We start from the raw sequence: 26455 nt of genomic DNA on the forward strand, positions 1-26455 counted from the left end.
CCTCGTGATCCGCCTGTCTTGGCCTCCCAAAGTGCTGGGATTACAGGCATTAGCCACTGTGCCAGGCCCCCTCTGGGTTTTAAGCCACCCGTCCTGTGGTACTTTGTTATGGCAGCTAGGACTCTAATACAATAGATGTTCTCGTAGCCTTCAGTGGGAATAGGGAAGACGAATGTGGGGTGTTTGCCAAGGCCCATTATCAGGATTTGTTAAGTATATATATATGTGTATATATATACTTAACAAAGCAAGATGCGTCTTTGTAGCTGTTTGAGCTGAGCCTTCCTCCTTCATCTCCATTGAGAACCAGGGCTCAGGGTGGGGTAGCTTTATGCTTGCAGTCCACTAATTGCTCTCCTAAAATGTTCTCCCTCCTTTCCCTTCCAGCTACCTGAGCCCAGAACTAGAGGCTCTATTTCCCAGCACCACCTCTAGTGGGCAGCTCCTGGCAGTTTTGTTTTGTTTTGCTTTTTATTTTTTAAGACACTGGGTCTGGCTATTTTGCCCAGGCTGGTGTTGAACTCCTGGACTCAAGCGATCCTCCTGCCTCAGTCTCCCCAGTAGCTGGGACTACAGGTTGCGCCACCACCCCAGGCTGTGGCAGTTTTTTTTTTTTTTTTTTTTTGAGACAGAGTCTTGCTCTGTCGCCCAGGCTGGAGTGCAGTGGCCGGATCTCAGCTCACTGCAAGCTCCGCCTCCCAGGTTCACGCCATTCTCCTGCCTCAGCCTCCCGAGTAGCTGGGACTACAGGCGCCCGCCACCTCGCCTGGCTAGTTTTTTGTATTTTTTAGTAGAGACAGGGTTTCACCGTGTTAGCCAGGATGGTCTCGATCTCTTGACCTCGTGATCCACCCGTCTCAGCCTCCCAAAGTGCTGGGATTATAGGCTTGAGCCACCGCGCCCGGCCTGTGGCAGTTCTTTAACAGTGTTTCTCTCCAGAAACATTGTTCAAACCATCACTGAAGGTGAAAAGTAAGAGAAGGGGATTTAATTTTGTGCCTATCTTACCACTATAAATGAACCATCAAAATCAGCTGAAGATCTTACTACAATGTATATTCCCAGGTCCCTCCTGGGAGAGTCTGATCCTGTTGGTTTAGAGTTTAGCCCAGGTAATCTGTTTTTTTTGTTGTTGTTGTTTCATTTTGTTTTTTTGTTGTTGTTTTGTTTTGTTTTTGAGATGGAGTTTCCCTCTGTTGCCCAGGCTGGAGTGGGGTGGCACAATCTCTGCTCACTGCAACCTCCACCTCCCGGGTTCAAATGATTCTCCTGCCTCAACCTCCCAAGTAGCTGGGACTACAGGCGGTTGCCACCACACCCGGCTAATTTTTATTTTTAGTAGAGTCAGGGTTTCGCCATGTCGGCCAGGTTGGTCTCTAAACTCCTGACCTCAAGTGATCTGCCCACTTTGGCCTCCCAAAGTTCTGGGATTATAGGCGTAAGCCACTGTGCCTGGCTTGTTTTTGTGTTTTTGAGATGGAGTATAGTTCTGTCTCCCAGGTTGGAGTGCAGTGGCATGATCTCAGATCATTGCAACCTCTGCCTCCCGGGTTCAAGTGATTCTCCTGTCTCAGCCTCCCAAGTAGTTGGGACTACAGGCACTGGCCACCATGCCCAGCTAATTTTTTTTTTTTTTTTTTTTGTATTTTTAGTAGAGACGGGGTTTTGTCATGTTAGCCAGGCTGCTCTCAAACTCCTGACCTCAGGTGATCTGCCTGCCTTGGCCTCCCAAAGTGTTGGCATTATAGGTGTGAGCCATTGTGCTGGCCTTTTTTTTTTTTTTTGGACATGGTCTTGTTCTGTCACCTAGACTGGAGTGCAGTGGCGCAATCTCAGCCTACTGCACCCTTCACCTCCCGGGTTCAAGCAATCCTCCCACCTCAGCCTCCAGAGTAGCTGGGGTTACAGGCCCACACCACTAAGCCCCAGCTAATTTTTGTATTTTTAGTGATGATAGGTTTTCGCCATGTTGGCCAGGTTGAACTCCTGACCTCAAGTGATCCACCCACCTTGGCCTCCCAAAGTGCTGGGATTACAGGTATGAGCCACCAAGCTCGCCCAGTAATCTGTATTTTTAAACTTGATTTTAGCCAAAAGGTGGAGAAGTGATAGTAATCTGTATTTTTAACAAGCGTCCAAAGCGATTCTGACAATGAGCCAAGGTTAAGAGTCCTGGTAGTATTATCTCCCTGATCTCCACAGTAATCTGGTTTATTTTGCAAACAAGAAAACTGAGGCTCAGAGAAGAATTAACTTGCCCAAAGCCTCAGTCATACTGACTTCCTCCAAAGCCTATGATCTCTTCCATACAACATCAGACATAACATTTGTTGGCACAAGACTGCAAAGCAGAGACCTTCCCACTGTGCAGGGCTGGAAATTCTGATAACAGGGGCCTTGGCAACCACCCCACATTCGTCTTCCCTATTCCCACTGAAGGCTGTGAGAACACTTGTTGGATTAGAGTCCCAGCTGCCATAATGAAGTATACAGGCTGGGTGGCTTAAAACCCAGAGGGGGCCAGGTGCGGTGGCTCACGCCTGTAATCCCAGCCCTTTGGGAGGCCGAGGCAGGTGGATCACCTGAGGTCAGGAATTCGAGACCAGCCTGGCCAACAGGATGAAACCCCATCTCTTCAAAAATACAAAAATTGGCCAGGCGTGGTAACGCATCCCAGCTACTCAAGAGGCTGAGGCAGGAGAATGACTTGAACCCAGGAGGCGGAAGTTGCAGTGAGCAACTGCTGCTTTGTCATTGGCTGGATGGTTAAGAATTGTGATGTGACATGAGAACAGTTCAGAAACCTGGCTCAGAAAGTCTTTTGCTTGTTTGAAACAGTGGAGTAATCATGGCTTATTGCAGACTGGACCTCCCAGACTCAAGCAATCCTCCCACCTCAGTCTCCTGAGTAACTGAACTGCAGGCACACACCACCACACCCAACTAATTTTTTTTTTTTTTTTTTTTTTTTGTAGAGATGGTGTCTCACTATTTTGCCAGGGCTAGACTTGAACTTCTGGGCTGGGCTCAAGTGATCAGAGTGCCTACCTTGGCCTCCCAAAATGCTGGGATTACAGGCATGACCCACTGTGCCTGACCAGCAGCAAGTCCATTCAATCAACAACTCTTTAAGAGCTTCTCATGTGCCAGGAGCTGGGCAAGGAGCAAGGCAGGCAGGATCCAGTCAATCATGGGCTCATGGGTTAGTAGGGTGACTAATAGCCAAAAGGTAGGACTAATGAGGGCACACTTACAAACTAGTATCTGTGCTCTGAAAGGAAGGAACTTGATGCCTTCGAGGAGACCCTCCTGCAGCTGCATTTTCCTCCCTTCCTTCATTCTCCTTCCCTTCCTTCCTTTCCTTTGCCTTTCTACCTACCATTCTCTTGTGTTTCAAACCTGCGAGTGTGTCAACATCTCAGTGAAATAGAGGGACTAGAGCATCGCCTAGTGGTCAGTGTGGGCATAGCAATGATCAAAACTGAATAATCAGCTTGGGAGATGAAGGGCAAGGGGTGGGGTGGGGGGCAGTGTGTGTCTGGCCCAGGTGTGCCCCCAACAGTACAGTGAATACATTCTGGCAGATTCATGGCAATGGACAACAGCTCTTAGAGATTTACCAATTTGAAGCTGCGGAGCCCCACCTCCCACAAAAAAGAATCACTCCATTGTTTGGTCCTGACATAGCATGTCCCCTGGGGTGCCAGAAAGGCAGACCAAGTCCTGACCAGGGAGGGTTAATGCTCAAGGAGAATCCCTCCCATTTCCTGGCTGTAATGGCAGCGAAATCCTGCCTAGCCTGGGTAGCTCTCACATCTGCTCCCATCTCCCTCCACATTGCCGCTGTCTCATCTCTTATCCCTGCATTGTCTCTAGGGTCTAATCAGACCCCTTCTGATCCATTCCCACGTACAAAGGTGTCAGAAGGATCCTTCTCAAACACCAATCAGACCTGGGCTCAGAGCACTCCCTGGCTCCCAGTGGCTTCCTCACTTCCCTGTGACCTGGCTCCCACCTACCACTCTAGTTTACCTGCATCTCTACGTGCTACCCTCTGCCATCTCTTCTATCCATCAGACACCTGTGGAAGCCTCAGCATCATATGCACCCGCTCTCTATTCTCTGCCTGGAGCTCCCTGTCCAGTCTTGGTCAGCTGGGTAACTCCTGATCCTTGGAGAACCAGCTCCATCAGCACCTCTGGGCAAGGTATGTGCCCCTTCTCAGAGCTCCCATCTTATATCATCACACTGTGCTGTAATTTCTTATTTGTCTTTCTCTCCATTAGACTAGGCCCTTTTTTTTTTTTTTTTTGAGATGGAGTCTCACCCTGTCACCCAGGCTGGAGTGCAATGGTGCATCTCAGCTCACTGCAACCTCCACCTCCTGGGTTCGAGCAATTCTCCTGCCTCAGCCTCCTAAGTAGCTGGGATCACAGGCGCCCGCCACCATGCCCGGCTAATTTTGTATTCACCATATTGGTCAGGCCGGTCTTGAGCTCCTGACCTCAGGTGATCCCCCCGTCTCTGCCTCCCAAAGTGCTGGGATTACAGGCGTGAGTCACCATGCCTGGCCAAGGCTGGGCCCTCTTTGAGGTACAATGTCTGATTATGCTGTGATTCTGTACCCAGCCCCACCCCATTCCTAGACCGGGTCCTGGTACAACAATGAACGCTTGCTGAATGAATGAAGGCCCAAGTGGAAGTCCACCACCCATCTGACCATGAGCTCTGGGCCTTGCATTATATACTTCTATGTTTCCAAATGGATTTTGTTTTTGTGAACTAACAGTTTTCTAGGTGTGAGACTTCACTGCCACTCCTAGTCTGGAAGTGTCCTAAGGCAGGGCCAAGGCAAGCACCAGGCTGGGTCCCGGAAGTTCCTGGGTAGAGACCACTATTGGAAAAATGGGGTCTCACAAGAGGGACTCTCCCACTCTGCCACTAGTTGGCTCCTGAAGTGGGCCTTGTCTCTGAGGTGCTCCCCTAGCCGCCCCTCCCTTTATCCCAGGACTTCTGAGGTTCCCACTTCAGCCTTGGTGGTTTGGAGCTGGTAGAGGAACATCTGTCACCTTCTTTTGGAGCCTGCTCCTAGGTCAGTGGGGCCAGAAATCAGCAGGGCAGAGATAAGGTGCTCATACATGCTGGGTCCCATTGGTGAGTCAGCGCACCTCCTGAAAGCTTCGGAACCAAACTTGCTGGGGTGTCGCGGGGGTGCAGAAAAGAAAGTGTTTCGTTACCTGCTTGGGGGAAGGTTAATGCTTTGATGCTGGATAAACATGTTCCTCTCTTCTCTATCCCTCAGGATAGGTTTCTGGGCTGGAAGGGAACTTTTCCACCTCATCAAGAGAAATACACTGCAGGCTGGGGGTGGTAGCTCACCCCTGTAATCCCAGCACTTTGGGAGGCTGAGGCAGGTGGATCACTTGAGGCCAGAAGTTCAAGACCAGCCTGGCCAACATGGTGAAACCCCGTCTCTAATAAAAATACAAAAATTAGCTGCTCACGGTTGCCCACACCTGTAATCCCAGCTACTCAGGAGGCTAAGGCAGGAGGATTACTTGAATCTGGGAGGCAGAGTTGGTAGTGAGCCAAGATTGTGCCACTGTACTCCAGCCTGGGCGACAGAGTGAGACTGTCTCAAAATAAAATAAAAAAATAAAAAGAGGTCGGGTGCAGTGACTCACGCTTGTAATCCCAGCACGTTGGGAGGCTGAGGCGGGTGGATCACCTGAGTTCAGGAGTTCGAGACCAGCCTGGCCAACATGGTGAAATCCCATCTCTACTAATAAAAAAATTAGCCGGGCATGGTAGTCCACACCTGTAATTCCAGCTACTCCGGAGGCTGAGGCAGGAGAATCGCTTAAACCCAGGAGAGCTGAGATTGCACCACTGCACTCCAGCCTGGTGACAGAGCGAGATTCCTTCTCAAAAAAAAAAAAAAAAAAAAAAAAAATTTAAATAAATAAATAAATAAAAAGGCCGGGCATGGTGGCTCACACCTGTAATCCCAGCACTAGGTGGGTGAATCACCAAAGGTCAGGTGTTTGAGACCAGCCTGGCCAACATGGTGAGACCCCATCTCTACTAAAAATACAAAAATTAGCTGAGGGTGGTGGTGCATGCCTGTAATCTCAGCTACTCAGGAGGCTGAGGCAGGAGAATCACTTGAACCCAGGAGGCAGAGCTTATAGTGAGCTGAGATTGAGCTACTGCACTCCAGCCCGCGGGACAGAGTGAGGCTCTGTCTCAACAAAAAATAAAAATAAAAAAAGAAATCCATTGCAGCCTTATCTCCGTAACAAGACTAGCAGGCCCTGCTTTCTTTTTTTTTTTTTGAGATAGAGTATTGCACTGTCGCCCAGGCTGGAGTGCAGTGGGGCCATCTCAGCTCACTGCAACCTCCACCCCCCGGTTCAAGTGATTCTCCTGCCTCAGCCTCCTGAATAGCTGGGATTAGGTGCCCACCACCACGCCTGGCTAATTTTTTGTATTTAGAGTAGAGATGGGGTTTCACCATGTTGGCCAGGTTGGTCTCAAACTCCTGACCTCATGATTCACCTGCCCTGGCCTCCCAAAGTGCTGGGATTACAGGATTACAGGCATGAACCACCTCACGCCCGGCCTCAGGCACTGCTTTCATAGTCCTGGTAACCCAGCAATCAGTCACTAGTGGTCTTGGAAAGTTGGCCCCTTTTTAGAACCAAGACCAGTCTCCCTTAAGCTTCTACCATGCAGGACCTTGTCCAAGTTTTATCACTGCCTTTAGATGCTGAAGTTCAGGAGAAGCTAGGGCATCTTGTCAGGACAGTTTACATTCTTTCCATGCTTCCTGGGCCACCCCTGAGAGGGTCAGACAAGCACACTCAAACCCCTTGGCCCTCTCCAGGGACTCATCAAGAGCAGGAATTTGGGGAGAGCAACGAGGGAAAAAGTCTGGATAACAAAGCTCACTGATCCAAAACTCAAGCAGAGATAACTGCAGGAGAGGGAAACCTCCCTAAAGAGCCCCTCCAGTCAACCACAGAACGTATCTCTTGTCACCAGCAGGATTTATTTCAGGGTTCTGCCAGCAAAATGACTTATAAATACATTATTCCGCATCTCCCCCTTTCCAGGGGTGCTGCTGAGTTGCATGGGATGAGATATGCTTCTGAGATCCTGGGGCGGTATCCCACCCCCAACTCACCAGAGCTCTTCCAGCACACAGCACCACCCCCACCCCCCAGCTGGCTTAGAGTTGGGCAGAGAAGCTTATGAGGCTGTTATCTCTCAACAGACAGCTGTGCAGGGCTGGAGGCAGCAGCTTATCAGGAGGCCTGCAGTGATTCACAGCCCAAGTCCCCGCTTCTCTGCTGAATAGTAATTTCCAGCAGTGGATTTGCGCTCAGTCTCTCTCCTCCCCTTTTCCCAAGGGTGTGCTGTCCTTTCTCAGAGAGAGGGCAGCGAAGGGGAGATCCTACTCACAGAGCTGGGGGCTTTGTGCCAGCCTTCTGGGTAAGGTTCAGTTTACTGTCTGGAGGCTGCAGGTTCAGGGACCTCAGCAGGGTCTGCCACCCTTTGCAGTGACCTCCAGGAGAGTTCATCCATGCTCTCCTTCCACTCCCTCCTTTCCCTCCCAGAAAAGCAATGTGCCACTCCCTTTCCCTTAGTGGTGATGTACAGGGGAGCATGGGCCCCCATGGGTCACAGCCCCTGAGGCCAGGGCCAGCCTGGGAGGGGAGAGTGGGGGAGGAGAGAGGAAAAAGCCAGGGACTGGGAAGTGCCTTGCACCATTTTGAAGCTGTCCAGTCTCTATGCCTGACTCTGAAGACTCCAAAGGATCAGGACGCAAGGCTGGAGGGGAGGGGAGACACAAAGGGCCAGGCCAGAGCTGTCTCTGCACAGGTGGGTAGTTAGAAAAAAATTTGGGGACAGAGCCATTTTTGTGCTTGTTTTATTGGAAGCAAGACTCCAGTTGCAGGGCTCAGGGGAGGAGGCCTGGAGAGTTCAGTCCTGGGTCTCCCTCTGGGCCAGCAGGGGGAAAAGGGATGTTAAAAGAGCTAGAACCCTCAGAGATGCTCCTCTGAAGCAGGGGAAGGAAAACTAGAAAGGAAAACTGTCCCAGGGCGGGGAGTGGAATAGGACCCCCACATCTCAGACTCTCCTACCCTCAAGCAGTCAAGTCTCACCCCCTGCCTTCTCTGTCAACGGTGGGGGTGATTCCAATAACTCTTCTCGGCTTCCACACTCCAGGTGCCCTTCGTGAATGCTGGGTGGCTTTAACCCTTGGGGGTCCCAATCAAGTTTCCAGAATCCCACTGTCCACCATTCTCCCCCAAAGAAGGTCCCAGAAAAGGTGAAGGTGAAGTTCCGTGTCTTCAGGCAACACGGGCATAAGCAGCAATCATCACACGAAGTTTCCCTAAGGTCGTCGGGGATCCTCTCCTGCCACTTCTGGGGCCCCTCTCTTGTCGCCTTAAGGTCCATGCTACCTGCCTTGAGGAGCTGTGTCCAGGTTGTGGGCTCCGGAGGACCGAGGAGTGAAAGGCTGGAGGTGCATTTGAGGGTGGAGGCGCTGGCGGAAGATCCTGCCCACAGTCCGGAGTTTTAGGCCGTCTGATCCTCGTCCGCAGCCCCTGGCTCGGGTTGCGATCGCTTCGCGGAGCCTTCTCCAGCTGCGGGTTCCCCTAGGCTCCTCTTGGACGTTGGCGCGGTTGGCGGGGACGACGGACCAGGATCGGGGTTCGGGGGCTGGTAGCCGGGCTGTCGCGGATCCAGCGCGTCCTTGGAAAGTAGGATGGCGAGGCTGGGCACGTTCTTAAGTACGCTGAGACTAGCGACCGGCTCGCCAGGCGTCTGACCCTGCGTGGGCCCAGGCGGGAGGCTCTGCCACACCTCGCGCACGCTCCGGTAGCGCAGCCGCGTGACCTGGTGCAGGCCCGCCAGGCGGCGCTTGAGGATCTCGGCGCACGTGACGGTTTTGGTGGTGGCCCGGCCGCAGCCGCTGAAGACGATGGCGCGCGTGGCTGGCTGCGCCATGCTGGCGGTGGCGAAGGCCATCAGGTTCCGGATCTTGCTGCCTTCCTTGACCCGCATGTGCACCGCGCCCGGCGCCAGGTCTGCGAAGGGGCCAGAGCCCGGGCCGCCCCCCTCGGCCCCGCCCCCCGCTGGCGCCTCTTCGGAGCGCACCTTACGGAAGTTCTCCATGCGCCGTCGTCGCCGGGACCGCCGGCTTTGCCATGGGGCGGCCTCAACCCCGGGGCTGCATGGCCGCCGGTCTCGCCCTGCAAGGGCCCGCAGGGGTAAGGGCGCGGAAGCAGCTCGGACGCCGGCGGGCTGGCTGGGACGGCGCGATCTCGGCCCCACTTCTCTCGAGCGGGCGCCGCTCTACTCCGCGCTCTCGGCGCCCGGTGCCCCGCGCCTTTAGCTGAGGCCCCGCCCCTGCCGCCAGGCCCCTCCCCTGACCCGGCCCGGCCCGCCCGGGCCCCAGCTTCACCAGCCTTTCGTGGCAAGTCCGGGTCCTCAGCTACGCGGGCGTGGGAGCGGGCGCGCTGCGGGGCGCATGGGCAGGTGAAGGTGAAGTTCCACTATAATCGCCATCAGCGCTCTCCGAGCCAACCCTCACAAACCGGCAGCCTAAATAAAAGCTGCGCTTGCGGTGCAAACACCGCTTCAAACCCGGTATCCTAGCCCTTCCCCGTTGCAGTTGAAGGCCGCCCCTCGTCCCCTCCCAGGGAGAGATTTCCGAAAGGCTTGCTGGGGCCTCGCCCCTCCTCTCCCCGCTGGGGAACACCCCCACCTTTTTTCCGCTCCCAAGTATTCTTGCCTCAAGGACAGCTAGTGCGCGGTCAGCAGAGTGCGGGAGGAGCTGGCTGCGGCTCCACTCCGCGCCTCCCCTCGGGCGACTACGTCGCGGCGTGGTCCTCGCGGGGCGCGGGAGACCCAGGCTTCAGCCTCGCCACGCCTGTCTAGAACTCGAGGCTCCCGGACCCCCGTCCACCCCTGGGACGTGAGGAGTGAGGCTTTGGGCCAAGCTGTTCCCCGAGGCGCGTGAGGAAGCGGGCGAGACCTCTTCTGAAAAGGCGGTAGGCTGGCTCCACCTATGCCCGAGAGCCCACTCTTAGGGCTGCGCGCTTTAGGGTGAGCCAGGCACGATGCCATGCCAACGTGGCCACCCCCTTCCTCCCAGGCGAAATTCGATCAGGCAACCTTGGCCCCTTGAGATCCAGTGGGTCTTTTTTCGAACGGAGGCTGGGTGAACGCAGGTTTTAAGAAAGAGAAGGGAGGGGCCGGGCGCGGTGTCTCACACCTGTAATCCCAGCACTTTGAGAGGCCGAGGCGGGCGGATTACTTGAGGTCAGGAGTTCGAGACCAGCCTGGCCAACATGGTGAAAACCCGTCTCCATTAAACATACAAAAATCAGCTGGGTGTGGTGGCACGCGCCTGTAATCCCAGCTGCTCAGGAAGCTGAGGCAGGAGAAGCGCCTGAACCCGGGAGCTGAAGGCTGCAGTGAGCCGAGATCACGCCACTGCACTTCACCCAGGGTGACAGAGTAAAACTATGTCTCAAAAAAAAAAATTAAAGTAATTAATTAATTAAATAAAATAAAAAAGAAAGAGAAGGGAGGGAAAGCCCATTCTCCATGATGTGATTATTATGCATTGCATGCCTGTATCAAAACATCTCATGTACCCTCTAAATATAGACACCTATTATGTACCCACAAAAATGAAAAAGAAAGACTTTAAAAAAATAAAAGAGAGAAAGAAGGGAGGAAGATGGGGAGTTGAAGCCCTGGGGGCATTATAGAGCTACTGGATGCCTCTCTTCGGAAACTCCTCGGGACCGAAGGAGAGGCCCGGGGTCTCCTGCCGGTGAGAGAAGCATTAGAGAAAGATGAGATTGGGGCTGTCAGGACTACTGATGGAAGGGAGGGGGTCTGAGAAGGGGCCCTACCCTCCCTAAAACTGCCCTCGGGCCTCGCCTGTCCTCCTTCCACCGGCCCCACGCAGTCAGGACTGAGGGAGGTCGGCAGATCTGGTCCCAGCCAGGGGACTGTGACGGGGCGTGGCAGGGAGGGACACAGAGAGCTGGGGCTGGCAGGCAACCGGAAAAGTGCTGGGGGCATGATGGTGCCTGGGATTGCTGGGCCTCAGTTGGAGATGAGGCTGCCAGACTATTTTCTGTCTCCTCCCGCTGTTCTCACCTCCTGGGCATCAGCAGCAGCTCTCAGTCCCTGCTGTTCAAAACTAGGGTTTACCCCCTTACCACTTCTTGGGAGCGACTCTCGGTCCCTGCTGTTCAGAACCGGGGTTTACCCCCTTACCACTTCTTGGGAGTGGCTGCGGCGCCTGGACCTTGGCACCCCAGTGTGTGAATGGCTGACCCTCTCCCCGTCTCCTGGTGGAATCAGGAACCCTCGGGGTATGCTCCGAACCAGGACTTCGGTCTCGCTCCAGTCTCCGTAGGCCCCACACAGCGGTGGGGGCTAGAGGCACAGCAGCCTTGGGAAGATACAAAGACTGTCCGCAGCGCGTAGCGGGGCGTGGAGAGCCGAGGGCTGTGTAAGGTCAGGCCCTGAGAAAAAGTCCCCGAAAGGCTGGAAGTAACGTTGGAACGGGCTGGTTGTGGAAGGAGCGAGCTCTCCGTCCCCGGGGGTATGCAAGCTTGGGCAGCACGATCACTTGGAAGGGATTAGGCGGAGTTCTGTCATTTGGAGGAAGGGTCCTGGGAGCTTCGGGTTTGTGTAGGGCGAGGACAGGGCGGTTCTGCGTCCGGCCAGGTTGGCCCTCTATGACCCCACCGCCCCCACCCTCCTAAACTGCTGTGGAACACTCGCATTCACTGCTCTCCACAGTCGGTGAAGGGAGAACGCCGAAAAGGCCCGCATCCCCTCCTGCCGGTCCCCTCCTCTTCCCCCGCTCCCTCTGCAGCACTTAAAATGTAAATGTACATCGTGATTAGCCGCGGGGTCGCTAATTACAGCTGAAGCCATTCATTACACTGTCAGCGCGCGTCGCAGCCCGCCGGCTGTGCGCTCCCTCCTGGCCGCGGAGGGGCGCGGAGGGTGGGGGCGGGAGATGCGGGGAGTGAGGGCGGAAGGATGGGGTGCTGTGAATTAGGGTAATGTAGCAGGCCCGGAGGAAGCTGGAGTGGGAGAGAGCGGGCAGCGAGCGGGGGAAACAGGGTGGGCGGTGAAGGACGGGGCGGGGTGGCCAGGAGAGAGGAGAAACGCGGGAGGCAGGAAGGAATTGGGGCATGAAGTAGTGAGGACACAGGCAAAGGGGCTGTATGAGGGGGGAAACAGCGTAGGGGACATGGCGAAGGTAGAAAAAGCTGTGAAGAGGGTGGGAACCCCAGTGAGCGGCCAGAGTCAGAGGAGGGGAGCAGAGGGCTCAACTTCAGAAAGGCTGGTAAATAAAGTAGAGCATCAGTGGTGCACACCACACAATGGTTAGAAAAGTGGAATCAGTCAAGATGTTGTGTTAAAGGAGCTGGGTGCCAGCCATACACACAGTAGGGGAGCATTTATTTCCGTGTGTGTTTATACATGTAAATGTAGTTTTAAAATATCTGCAAGAAAACAACACACTGACCTCTTGTTACCACATCAAGTTTTCATTACCTTGTTTAAGAAAAGAACTATTAAATATGAATACAAAGTTAAATACAGAGTCTTGGAGCAGCTTGTATAAATGAGCTACTGACCCTGAAGCTTCAGCTTCTATTAGCTTCCTTCTGCCTCTGTGTGACCTGGGACAATTTACTTAACCCATTTGCCTTGGCTTTGTCATCTGTAAAATGGGGCTAATTATAGTAATCTACCTCACAGAGTGATTATGAGACACAGCCATCTTGGAACCTTGGCTGCTAAGTTCTTAGGGAATGTTAGCTGTTATTATTTTTCATATATTATTTGTGATTAAAATAAATTTTAAAAAAATTTAAAGGGATTGGGGAAAGAAAACTGGTGAAAAGGAAAAGAAATTGGGAAAGCCTCAGAAATAATAGCTATTTTCACTCACAGTGACCTGGTGAGTGGCAAACTAGACTCCTTTCACCGTGGGAGGACGTGTTGGTGTAGCTAGGCTAGAGCCCAAGCCTAGCCAATACATCTCTGTTAAGGTTCCCTGGGACCTTTCCAGCAGCACACCCTACTTCCTGTGGACAAATCTCTCATGTTCACACTGAAGGGGGATCCCTGGTACAGCCCCTCTCCTCTGTCTCCTGTTGCAGGAGGAGGATGAGGAGCCCTTTTTTTTTTTTTTTTTTTTTTTTTTTTGAGACGGAGTCTGGCTCTGTCGCCCAGGCTGGAGTGCAGTGGCGCGATCTCCATTCACTGCAAGCTCTGCCTCCCAGGTTCACCCATTCTCCTGCCTCAGCCTCCTGAGTAGCTGGGACTACAGGTGCCCGCCACCACGCCTGGCTAATTTTTGTATTTTTAGTAGAGATGGGGTTTCACCGTGTTAGCCAGGATGGTCTCGATCTCCTGACCTCGTGATCCGCCCGTCTCGGCCTCCCAAAGTGCTGGGATTACAGGCGTGAGCCACCATGCCCAGCGAGGCGCTCTTAAAACTGTGATCCTAGTCCCAGCCTCTTTGGGCAGGGACTTGGAAGCTTGTGAGTAGAGTCAGGAATCAGAAAGTTAGCAGGGCCAGAGGGAACTCAGATTTAGCAGGCACCCACCGAGTGCCCAGCATTGGGTCAGATGTGTTCAATCTCTACAGTCTTCCTTTCCAGGAAGGCATCATCATTGTTTGACAGATGTGAAACTGAGACCCAGAGAGGTTAAATAACTTGCTCTATGTACCACAGCTAGAAAGCAGCAACCACAGATGTTTGAATCCAGAATTCTGACTCCCTTTACTATCTTAGCTGAATATAAGAGAAAAACAAACTTTTAAATGACTCACACTGCCCAAAGGGGTTAGCTTTGGGAGATAAGGGTGTTTCCACAGTGGGAAAGATGTGTTGGTGATCTGTTCTGCATAAAAATTACCCCACAGCTCAGCAACTTAAAACAGCAAACATTTGACCAGGTGCAGTGGCTCACACCTGTAATCCCAACACTTTGGGAGGCTGAGGCTGGAGGATCGCTAGAGACCAGGAAGTTGAGACTGCAGTAAGCTGTGATTGCACCACTGCATTCCAACCTGGGTAACAGAGTGAGACCCTGTCTCAAAACAAACAAACAACAAAACCCAAAAACAATCATTTATGATTGTGAGATCACACAATTTCTGAGGGTCAGAAATCCAAGAACAGCTTAAAGAGGTCTCAGCTAGCTCAGGGTCTGTCATGAGGCTGCAGTCAAGATGTCAGCTGGACATGGAGGATCTACTCCCAAACTTATTTCACATGTCTGTTGGTCAGAGACCTCTGTTTCTCCTCTGGTCTGATCATGACCTGGCAGCTGGCTTCCCCTAGAGCAGGTGATCAGAGAGAGACAAAGAGAGAGAGGGACAGAGAAAAGAAGCAGGAAGCTGCAGTGCCTATTATGGGCCAGCCTCCTCTGAAGTTGTACGCCATCATTTCCAGTTTATTCTATTGGAAGGCAGCCCAGCCTACATTCAAAGGGAGGGGTTTTAGACTCCATTTTCTGAAGGGAAGGGTATCAAAGAACTGTAGGCATTTCGAAATCACAACAGAAGGGGAGTGTTTGGGAGGCAAATTTAGGAGGAGAGGGAAGAAGGAATCAACATATTGAAGCAAATACGTGGAAAGAACACTGGCCTTGAATCAGGCGAGCTAGATTTATTTCCTGGCATACAGCAAGCACCTAATAAATGTTTCAGTGAATGCAGGATTGACAACTTTTCTGAGACTGTTTTCACAGACATAAGAGCAGTTACCACCCCACATGCTCTCCTGAGGATTGAGTGGGATTATGGGTATCAGAGCTCTTTGTAAATGTAATAGTGCTGGATGATGATGCCTGGAAGTGAATGTGGTCTGGGACACAGGGAAAAGGCTCTGCCATACAAGAGCCTCTGCCCAGGCCAGGCATCTCTTCTATCAGACTGAGTCCCAGGCCCTGGGGTAGTGCTCTGATTCCAGCTCTCCTTCTCAGCTCTCTATCTCAGCCCCAGTCCAACCTCCTCACCATGGCTCAGTTCTAGGTATTGCTTTTCTCCTTGAGCCAGTGGTAAGGAGCCTTACCACTGGCCATGCCTCTTGCCTTCAGGCCAGTCTTCCTCTTGTGCTGGCTGTGGCCCCACAGATGGGGAACGGGGGTTTGCAGTGCAGATCCAGTGAGTGATGCCATTTGAGGACAATAACCATTAATCTTGCATGAAATTCAATTACTCTCCTAGCAGATAGGCCAAGTCACCCAAGTCCTGAGTGGGAGAGGGGGGCCTAGAATGAATGAGGGGACATGTCTGTGGAAGGGGAAAGGAGAGGAGAGGCAAAAGCATCCATGGGACCTGCTTCTTATTCTCCCCAAGACTGGGATGCTGCCACTAGTTACCCCATCTTCCTTCCAGACTCTAGAGGCAAGTGCAGCAAACACCCACTCACCTCGGCAACATTAGTGTTCCCAGGAGAGCTCCTATTCCTGAAAGACTTTCCAAGAGCCTGCTGTGATGCCCGAAATCCTCCATTATTGCTTCCCTCCTTAGGATCAGTTTTGTCCTCTGAAGATAAAGTCCTTCCAAAACGGGAATTGATCAAAACAAAATAATCAGGATGCTTGAGAACCTCGGCATGGGAGGAAGATACAGAGCTGATAAAGTGAGGAATCATTATCAATTACAGCTGACATTTAGTTAGCATGTACTGTGTGCCAGACACTATACTAAGCACTTTACATGTACAAACTCATCACATACCAGAAGCACTATGAGGTAGCTGCTACCCACTTCATGTGTAAAGTAGAGCCAGATCCAGAGACAGATGGTCTGGCTCCAGTGTCTGCTCTTAATCATGGCACTAGACCATTGTAGGAGGAAGGGGAGGCAAGGCAGAAAGCCACGAGCTATCATCAAGACCTCCCTGGCTATCCATAATGAAGGGCACAGCACTCCAGGGCGAGTTCTGCTTTGCATTTGCCTGGTGTGGAAGGCATCAGGGCTGGTCCTTCTCCAGCACTGACCTGGGGCAGAGATAGGGTGCTTGGTTGGGTCGGCTTCCCTGGAAATATATGCCCTTCAGGGTGCACTGAAGTTTGTTTGTTTGTTTGTTTTTGAGATGGAGTCTCGCTCTGTCACCAGGCTGGAGTGCAGTGGCGCGATCTTGGCTCACTGCAACCTCCATCTCCTGGGTTCAAGTGATTCTCCTGCCTCAGACTCCCCAGTAGCAGGGAATACAGGCGCGTGCCACCATGCCCAGCTAATTTTTGTATTTTTAGTAGAGATGGGGTTTCACCATGTTGACCAGGATGGTCTCCATCTCTTGACCTCATCATCTGCCTGTCTCAGCCTCCCAAAGTGCTGGCATTACAGGTGTGAGCCACCTCACCCGAACAAGGTTTTTGTTTACAACTCAGAAAATGCTTGCCCATCTGATACCCAGAGGCAGCTAATGGGGTGGTTATGAGTTTGGACTCTAGAGCTCCACTGCCTGTGTTGAAATCCCAGCTCTGCCACTTACTAGCTGTGCCCTTGATCAAGCTATGGAACGTCTCTGTGCCTCGGTTTCTTTCCCTGTGAAATGGAAACAATGACAATAGTACTCTTAGAATTGGCTCAGGTTAGGCCGGGCGTGATGGGTCATGTCTGTAATCCCAGCACTTCGGGAGGCCAAGGCGGGCAGATAGCTTGAGGTCAGAAGTTTGAGACCAGTCTGGCCAACAGGGTGAAACTCCATCTCTACTAAAAATATAAAAATTAGCCGGGCATGATGGCACACACCTGTAATCCCCGCTACTCAGGAGGCTGAGGCAGGAGAATCGCTTAAACCTGGGAGGCGGAGTTTGCAGTGAGCCGAGATTGGGCCACTGCACTCCAGCCTGGGTTACAGAGTGAGACAGAGCACAAACAAACCAAAACAAAACAAAAAACCGAAAAACAAAAAACAAAAAAAATGACTGTCTTAGGTTATACCCCAGTACTTCCATGGAGTTGTCACCCCGGGTTTCAGAGAGAGGCTAAATCCCTTGTCGATAGACTCAGCTTCTGAGCATTAAAGCTTATAGGGAAACCGGTGGTGCAGGAATGGGGTAAAAAAACATGGGGAGACAGAAGGGGGATGTTGACTTCCATGTGGCAGCCAGCACTGTTGGGCCTCAGCTGTTCGTTGACAGGCAGGACTGCAGGCCCAGTGGTTTTGTTTTGATTGTGTGTGATTGAACATTTTCTGCTTCATTTCAATGAGAGTTGGATGTATCAGCTTTTCTGAATGCTACATACATATAACCCTTCTTCCTTCACATCCGGTTGAGTCAGGCTCATGACAAACAATGTAATTTCATTGCTGTAGAGGCCCCTAGGGTCTGGAGTACTGGGAAGAAGCCAGGAAATTGTTCCCTTTTTCCTGGGTCACCTCTCTTCATGACAGTTGTTCCTTTCCCACCTCCCCATGATGGTGAGAGCAGAAACAGCATTTTTCACACGCTACCCTTGACACCTCCATCCCCCAGCCTGCCAGCCTGGAACAGAGTCCCAAGATCAAGCTGGATGAACTGGGGTTCCTCTCAATTCCAGGAGACATTTGGTCAAATTCTCTTTATGGCCACGAGGGTAATTACCACCAGATAATTGTCTTCCTTCTCTTGAACCAACAATGAAGTAAATCAAGTGTGCCTGCCATCTATTCTGAAGTAAATCACAAAGCACCCTGTATGTATTCTCCCAGAAGATAAATTTTATACATTTCAACAAGGAAAAAGAACACATTTTGTTTGCAAAATTCCTGGGAGAACTCTCTACTTCTCTCTGCCCAGAAATTATGTGTACCTGCTGATGAATGACCTGCCTGGTGAAGCTGCCTTGGGAGAGATAATAGAGTTGTGATTGGATGTCACCAGCTCTCATCATACCTGCCCTGGGAGAAGTCACGGGAGCAGGCAGAACTCTTCCCTCCAATGAAGCGGTTGTCTTCTTGTAACCACAGATCTTCCTTCACTGGGGTTGTGGGCACACATTTACGATTCTGCCCTGAAGTCCAAGTGAGGTACACAGTTCCAGTGTTTTCAAAAAACAAGCCCTTTTTTTGTTTTCAAAACTCATGTTTTTATGTGACAGTTTCAGGTTTTTATTTTTTATTTTTTTGTTTTTTATTTTTTATTTTTAGACAGAGTCTCACTCTGCTGCCCAGGCTGGAGTGCAGTGGCACGACCTTGGCTTACTGCAACCTCTCTGCCTCCTGGGTTCAAGCAATTCTCAAAAAAAAAAAAAACAAAAATAAGGCCTGACATGTATATATAGGAATGGGAGGAACTGTTGACAGCCATCTCTGCAGACAATCTACCACATCAAATAACTCATGTTTTTTTTTGTTCTCAAAAAAAAACACAAAAAACAAAACAAAAAAACAAACCAACCACAAATCACCTTATTTAGTGGCTAAAATAGCAATGATTTTTTTTTTTTTAGACGGAGTCTCGCTGTGTCTCCCAGGCTGGAGTGCAGTGACCAGCTCTCGGCTCACTGCAAGCTCCGCCTCCCGGGTTTATGCCATTCTCCTGCCTCAGCCTCCCGAGTAGCTGGGACTACAGGCACCTGCCACCTCACCCGGCTCGTTTTTGTAATTTTTAGTAGAGACGGGGTTTCACCATGTTAGCCAGGATGGTCTCGATCTCCTGACCTCGTGATCCGCCCGTCTCGGCCTCCCAAAGTGCTGGGATTACAGGCATGAGCCACCGCGCCCGACCCGATGTATTTTTTTTCTTTTTTACTATTATAATTTTGTTAAAAAATAGAGATGGGCTGGGTTCAGTGGCTCACGCCTATTAATCCTAGCACCTTGGAAGGCCGAGGCTAGTGGATCTCCTAAGGTTAGGAGTTCCAGACCAACCTGGCCAACATAGTGAAACTCCATCTCTATTACAAACACAAAATTAGCCAGGCATGGTGATGGGCACCTGTAATCCCAGCTACTCGGGAGGCTGAGGCAGGAGAATTGCTTGAACCCAGGAGGTGGAGGTTGCAGTGAGCTGAGATCAGTGTAGCCTGGGCAACACAGCAAGAGTCCACCTCAAAAAAAAAAAGAGATGGGGTCTTACTATGTTGCCCAGACTGGTCTTGAACTCCTGGGCTCAAGCGATCTGCCCACCTCAGCCTCCCAAAGGGCAGAGATTACAGGCGTGACCCACCGTGTCCAGCCAATGATGTATTATTTCTAATGACTTTGTTTTGTCTGGGTTCAGCTGGGCAGTTAGTTCTTCTGCTCTACTTAATGCTGGCTGTGGTCACTCACATGGCTTCCTTCAGCTGGGAGCTTGACAGAGGTCAGAACACTCAAGATGGCCTCATTCATATGTCTGGTGCCTCTGTTGGTGTGGCTGGAAGGATGGGGGTGCTGGCTGGGCCTCTCTATTCATGGACTCTAGCCTAAGCTGCCTTCTTGAGTGGCTTGATGCCAAAACTGAAAATGGGAGCTGTGAGGCCTTATAAGGCCTAGACCTAGATGTCACACATTATCACGTCCTCTACATTCCATTGGTCAAACCAAGATACGTGTCTAGACCAGATTCAAGGGATAAGGAAATAAACTGCACCTCTTGGTGAAAGGCCTGACATGTATATACAGGAATGGGAAGAATTGTTGACAGCCATCTCTGCAGACAATCTACCACATCAAGTAACTCATGTTTTGTTTTTGTTGTTGTTGTTTTGTTTTTTTGAGATAAAGTCTCGCCCTGTCGCCTAGGTTGGAGTGCAATGGTGTGATCTCAGCTCACTGTAACCTCCGCCTCCCAGGTTCAAGTGATTCTCCTGCTTCAGCCTCCCAAGTAGCTGAGATTATGGGTGCCTGCCACCACGCCCAGCTAATTTTTGTTTTTTTAGTAGAGACGGGGTTTCAACATGTTGGCCAGGCTGGTGTCAAATGCCTGACCTTGTGATCCACCCGCCTCGGCCTCCCACATTGCTGGGATTACAGGCGTGAGACACTGCGCCTGGCTTAACTCATGTTTTTAAACAACATATCTGTAGGTCAGTTTAGCCCAAGGTTGCAACTTCCTTTTTTTTTTTTTTTTTTTTGAGACAGAGTCTCTCTTTGTTGCCAGGCTGGAGTGCAGTGGCGCGATCTTGGCTGACTGCAACTTCTGCCTCCCAGGTACAAGCAATTCCCTGCTTCAGCCTCCCAAGTAGCTGGGATTACAGGCGCCCACCACCATGTCTGGCTGCTTTTTGTATTTTTTTTTTTTTTTTAGTAGAGACGGGGTTTCACCATCTTGGCCAGGCTGGTGTTGAACTCCTGACCTTGTGATCCACCTACCTCAGCCTCTCAAAGTACTGGGATTATAGGCATGAGCCACCACACCCAGCCTCCTTTTATTTTTTTAATTTAAATTTTATTTTTTTTGAGACAGAGTCTTGTTGTGACGCCCAGGCTGGAGTGTAGTGGAGCAATCAGGGCTCACTGCAAACTCTGCCTCCTGAGTTCAAGCAATTCTCCTGTCTCAGCCTCCCGAGTAACTGGTATTGCAGGTGCCCACCACCACACCGGCTAACTTTTTGTATGCTTTTTTTTTTTTTTTTTTTTTAGTAGAGTAGGGGTTTTACCATGTTGGCCAGGCTGGTCTTGAACTCCTGACCTCAGGAGATTTGCCTGCCTCGGCCTCCCAAAGTGCTGGGATTACAGTTGTGAACCACTGTGTCTGGCCACACCCAACTAGTTTTTGTGTTTTGTTTGTAGAGACAGGGTTTTGCCATGTTGACCAGTCTGGTCACGAACTCCTGGCCTCAAGTGATCCACTGCCTCAGCCTCCGAAAGTGCTGGGATTACAGGCATGAGCAACCATGCCCAGGACAACCTTTTTTTTTTTTTTTTTTTAAAGACAAGGTCTCACTGCTGTTGCCCAGGGAGGTATGCAGTGGCACTATCACAGCTCATTGCAGCCTCAATGTCTCAGGCTCAGGTGATCCTCCTGCCTCATTTTTAGAATTTTTTTTTGTAGGGATAGGGGTCTTACTATGTTGCCCAGGCTGGTCTGGAACTCCTGGGCTCAAGCAATACTCTGGCCTCGACCTCTTAAAGTGTTGGGATTACAGGTGTGAGCCACCTCTCCAGGCCAAGGTTGTGACTTCTACTTGAAACCTGGAAATGCAGGGCCTTTTTTTTTTTCTCCTTTTTTTTTTTTGAGACAGAGTCTCACTTTGATGCCTAGGCTGGAGTGCAGTGGTGCGATTTCGGCTCACTGCAACCTCAGCCTCCCAGGTTCAAGCAGTTCTTCTGCTTCAGCCTCCCAAGTAGCTGGGACTACAGGCATGCACCACCATGCCTGGCCAATTTTATATTTTTAGTAGAGACGAGGTTTCACCACGTTGACCAGGCTGGTCTCGAACTCCTGACCTCAGGTGATTCTAGTTTGGGATTTTTTCCACCCATCAGCCTGAATCCCAAAGCTGTCTAGTTCCTAACCTGAAGGGAAGAAGGCCAGGTGATTGGCCGGGCGCGGGGGCTCACGCCTGTAATCCCAGCACTTTGGGAGGCCAAGGCAGGCGGATCAGCTGAGGTCAGAAGTTCGAGACCAACCTGGCCAACATGGTGAAACTCCGTCTCTACTACTACTAAAAAAAAAATTAGCCAGGTATGGCGGCACATGCCTATAGTCCCAGTTACTTGGGAGGCTGAGGCAGGAGAATTGCTGGAACCTGGGAGGCAGAGGTTGCAGTGAGCCAAGGCTGCACCACTGCACTCTCCAGCCTGGGCAACAAAGTGAGACTCTGTCTCAAAAACAAACAAACAAAAAAACCCAAAAAAACAAGGTGATTATGAGATCTCTTTATTTATTTTATTTTTAGAGAGAAAATCACTTTGTCGCCCAGGCTGGAGTGTAGTGGTGCAATCTTGGCTCACTGCAACCTCTGCCTCCGGGGTTCAAGTGATTCTCCTGCCACAGCCTCCTTAGCAGCTGGGATTACAGGTGTGTGCCACCACACCCTTTTAGTAGAGACAGGGTTTCCCCATGTTGGCCAGGCTGTCTCAAACTTCTGACCTCAAGCGATCTGCCCTCCTCAGCCTCCCAAAGTGCTGGGATTACAGGCATGAGCACTGTGCCTGGCCTATTTTATTTTTTTGAGATGGAGTCTTGCTCAGTTGCCCAGGCTAGAGTACAGTGGTGCGATCTCAGCTCACTGCAGCCTCCACCTCCCTGGTTCAAGCAATTCCCCTGCCTCAGCTTCCCAGGTAGCTGGGATTACAGGCGCATACTGCCATGCCCGGCTACTTTTTTTGTATTTTCAGTAAAGACACGTCTTGAACTTCTGACTGGTCTTGAACTTCTGACCTCAAGCCTGGTCTTGAACTTCTGACCTCAAGTGATTTGCCAGACTGGTCTTGAACTTCTGACCTCAAGTGATTTGCCCTCCTCAGCCTCCCAAAGTGCTGGGATTACAGGTATGAGCCACCACGCCCCACCTATTTTATTTTTGGAGACAGATTCTCACTCTGTTGCCCACACTGATGTGTAGTGGCATAATCATAACTTACTGCAGCCTTGAACGCCTGGGCTCAAGGGATCCTCCTGACTCAGCCTCCTGAGTAACTGGGACTACAAATGCGAGCCATCATGCTGGCTAATTTTTGAATTTTTTGTAGAGATGGGGCTTGCTATGTTGCCCAGGCTGGTCTCGAACTTTTGGCCTCAAGTGATTCTCCCATGTTGGCCTCCTAAAGCTCTGGAATTATAGCTGTGAGGCACTGTGCCTGGCCTGAAATCTCTTATTTATTTATTTATTTATTTATTTATTAATTATTTATTTTTTGAGACAGAGTCTTGCTCTGTTGCCCAGGCTGGAGTGCAGGGGTACAATCTCAGCTCACTGCAACCTCCGCTTCCTGGCTTCAAGTGATTCTCCTGCCTCAGCCCCCTGAGTAGCTGGGATTACAGGTGTGTGCCCCACGTACAGCTGGCTTATTTTTGTATTTTTGGTAGAGACAGGGTTTCGCCATGTTGGCCAGGCTAGTCTCGAACTCCTGACCTCAGGTGATCTGCCCACAGCCTCCCAAAGTGATGGGATTACCAGCATGACCCACCACGCCTGGCCCTGAGATCTCTTTTAATATCCTGTAGTGCTCACCAACTTTGACCTTAGCCTGAGGAGTCATTGCAGAATTTTAATCAGGCCTGTCTTGATTAGATTAGTACTTTAGAATGTTCACACAGGATGCTAAGGGGCCTTTGTTCCAGTTATCAACTGCTGCATAACAAATTATCAAAAATCTAGTTGTGTAAAACAATTATTTATTTATTTATTTATTTATTTATTTATTTATTTACTGAGACGGAGTTTCGCTCTTGTTGTGCAGGCTGGAGTGCAATGGCGTGATCTCGGCTCACTGCAACCTCTGCCTCCCGGGTTCAAGCAATTCTCCTGCCTCAGCCTCCCATGTAGCTGGGATTACAGGTGTGTGCCACCATGCCTGGTTAATTTTTTTGTATTTTTGGTAGAAATGGGGTTTCACTATGTTGGCCAGGCTGGTCTCGAGCTCCTGACCTCAGGTGATCCACCCACCTCGGCATCCCAAAGTGCTGGGATTACAGGCGTGAGCCACCACGCCCCGCCAAAACAATTATTTATTATGCTCACAGATTCTGTGGGTCAGGAATTTAGGCAGGGCACACTGAAGATGGCTTTGTTTCTTCTCCATGATGTCTGAGGTTTCAGCTTGAATGCTGGGGCTGAATTAATGACAAAACATTATCTCTAAAAAAGAAAGTTAAAAAAAAATTTTTAAATGACCACAGCAATGGTCCCAAGTGCTAGGATTATAGCTGTGAGCCACCACACTCAGCTTATTATTATTATTATTACTTTTAGTCATTTAGTGCTGGGCATGGTGGCTCATGCCTGCAATCCCATCATTTGGGAGGCCGAAGTGGACAGATTACTTGAGCTCAGTTTAAGACTAGCCTGAGCAACATGGTGAAGCCCCATCTCTATAAAAAATACAAAAACCAGCCAGGTGTGGTGGTGCATGCCTGTAATCCCAGCTACTCAGGAGGCTAAGGTGGGAAAATCACTTCAATCCAGGAGACAGAAGTTGCAGTGAGCCAAGATCGTGCACTGCACTCTAGTCTGGGTGATAGAGCAAGACTGTGTCTCAAAAAAAAAAAAAAAAAAAGTAATAATACAGAGAAACATTAATTCAAAGAAATAAAACTAGAACAGTGGTTATTAAAGTGTGATCCTTAAAGTATGATCCAGGATCTTTGAGGGTCCCCAAGACCCTTTGGTGTGGGAGGATGTGCAAGGTCAAAACTATTTTTTTTTTTTTTTTTTGAGACAGAGTCTCGCTCAGTCGCCCAGGCTGGAGTGCAGTGGCGCGATCTCGGCTCACTGCAAGCTCCGCCTCCTGAGTTCTCGCCATTCTGCCTCAGCCTCCTGAGTAGCTGGGACTACAGGCGCCCGCCACTACGCCCGGCTAATTTTTTTTTTGTATTTTTAGTAGAGACGGGGTTTCACCGTGTCGGCCTGGATGGTCTCGATCTCCTGACCTCGTGATCCACCTGTCTCGGCCTCCCAAAGTGCTGGGGTTACAGGCGTGAGCCACTGTGCCTGGCTCATCTCTTTTATTAAACAAAGAAGGGAAAGGAAAAGGAAGGGAGGGGAGGAGAAGAAGGGAGGGAGAAGAGGAGAGAGGCAGGAAGGAAAGGAGCAGATATGGGAATCTAGCTGTCTTCTATTAAGCCAGACATTAAAGAGATCTGCAAAATTATAAAATGATGCCACTCTTCTCACTTTTAAAAAAATGTAACTAATTTAAATAACATGTTTTTTATGTTAACATGTAATGAGTTTATTAATTTTTTTTTTGAGACAGTCTTACTCTGTTGCCTAGGCTAGAGTGTGGTGGCACGACATCAGCTCACTGCAACCTCCACCTCCTTGGTTCAAGTGATTCTCCTGCCTTAGCCTCCCGAGTAACTGGGCTTATAGGTGCGCACCACCACACTGAGCTAATTTTTGTATTTGTAGTAGAGATAGGGTTTCGCCATGTTGCCCAGGCTGGTCTCGATCTCCTGACCTCAAGTGATCTGCCTGCCTCAGCCTCCCAAAGTGCTGGGATTACAGGCCACCTCAGCCGGCCGGGTTTATTAATTTTTAAAAATGAATTAATAATAAGTGTTTTCCCTGGGTGCGGTGGCTCATGCTTGTAATCCCAGCACTTTGGGAGGCTGAGGCGGGCAGATGCTTGAGGCCAGGAGTTAAAGAGCAGCCTGGGCAACAAAGTAAGACCTCGTCTCTACAAAAAAAATACAAAAATTAACTGGGTGTGGTGGTGCACACCTGTGGTCCAAGCTACTAGGGAGGCTAAAGTGGGAGGATTGCTTGAACCCAGAAGATTAAGGCTGCAGTGAGCCGTGATCATGTCACTGTACTCCAGCCTAGGCAACAGAGCAAGACCCTGTCTCAGAAAAAAAAAAAAAAAAAAGAAAAAGAAAAAAGAAAAAAAAACCTCCAAAAAAAAAACCCAAAAATGAATTAATTAATAATAAATATTTATGCTGGGTGGTGGCTCACACCTATAGTCCTAGCACTTTGGGAGGCTGAGGCAGGAGGATTGATTGAAGCCAGGAGTTGAGATCAGTCAGGCGGCATAGTGAGACCCCCTCTCTATAAAAAATAAAAAAAATTGGCCAGGCACAGTGGTTCATGCCTGTAATCCCGGCACTTTGGGAAACTGAGGTAGGTGGATTGCTTAAGCCCAGGGGTTCAAGACCAGCCTGGGCAACATGGTGAAACCCTGTCTCTATAAAAAAATGCAAAAATTAGCTGGGTGTGGTGGCACGTGCCTATAGTTCCCAGCTGCTTGGAAGGCTGAGGCCTGAGAATCACTTTAACTCTGGAGGCAGAGGTTGCAGTGAGCCGAGATCACGCCGCTGCATTCCAACCTGGGTGACAGAGCAAGACCCTGCCTCAAAAAAAAAAAAAAAAATTTTGCCAGGCATCGTAATGTGGGTCTGTAGTCCTAGGCACTCAAGAGGCTGAGGTGGGAGGATCATTTGAGCTCAGGAGTTCGAGACCAGCCTGGCCAACATGATAAGATCCCATCTCTACAAAAAATCAGAAATTAGCTGGATATGGTGGCATGCACCTGTGGTCCCAGCTACTTGGAAGGCTGAAGTGGGAGAATTGCTTGAACTTGGGAGGCAGAGGTTACAGTGAGCTCAGAGCATACTATGCCAGCTGGGGCAACAGAGCCAGACTCTGTCTAAAAAAATAAAATAAAAAAGAGATGAGGATTGGAAGGAGGCTGAGAGACCTGGAGACCAGGGAAGAGTTGATGTGTGCAAAGGAGTCCAACAACATGATGGCCTATGCACTCATTGAGGAATAATCTCAGTGCAGCAATCTCCAGGTTCA

At 50.4% G+C, this 26455-nt stretch overlaps 2 protein-coding genes across 2 annotated transcripts in view; one reads left to right on the forward strand and one right to left on the reverse strand.

Annotated features, from left to right (window-relative positions):
- Positions 1–26455, forward strand: part of PPCDC (phosphopantothenoylcysteine decarboxylase) — a 357482-nt gene that overhangs the window by 233721 nt on the left and 97306 nt on the right. The window lies entirely within an intron of this gene.
- Positions 7918–10531, reverse strand: RPP25 (ribonuclease P/MRP subunit p25). The gene has a single exon (XM_008015848.3). The coding sequence runs from the start codon at positions 9184–9186 to the stop codon at positions 8587–8589; it is 600 nt and encodes a 199-aa protein (XP_008014039.1). The 5' UTR covers positions 9187–10531; the 3' UTR covers positions 7918–8586.

The sequence above is a fragment of the Chlorocebus sabaeus genome, chromosome 26 (genome assembly GCF_047675955.1).
Source record: "Chlorocebus sabaeus isolate Y175 chromosome 26, mChlSab1.0.hap1, whole genome shotgun sequence".
Taxonomy (NCBI): Eukaryota; Metazoa; Chordata; class Mammalia; order Primates; family Cercopithecidae; genus Chlorocebus; species Chlorocebus sabaeus.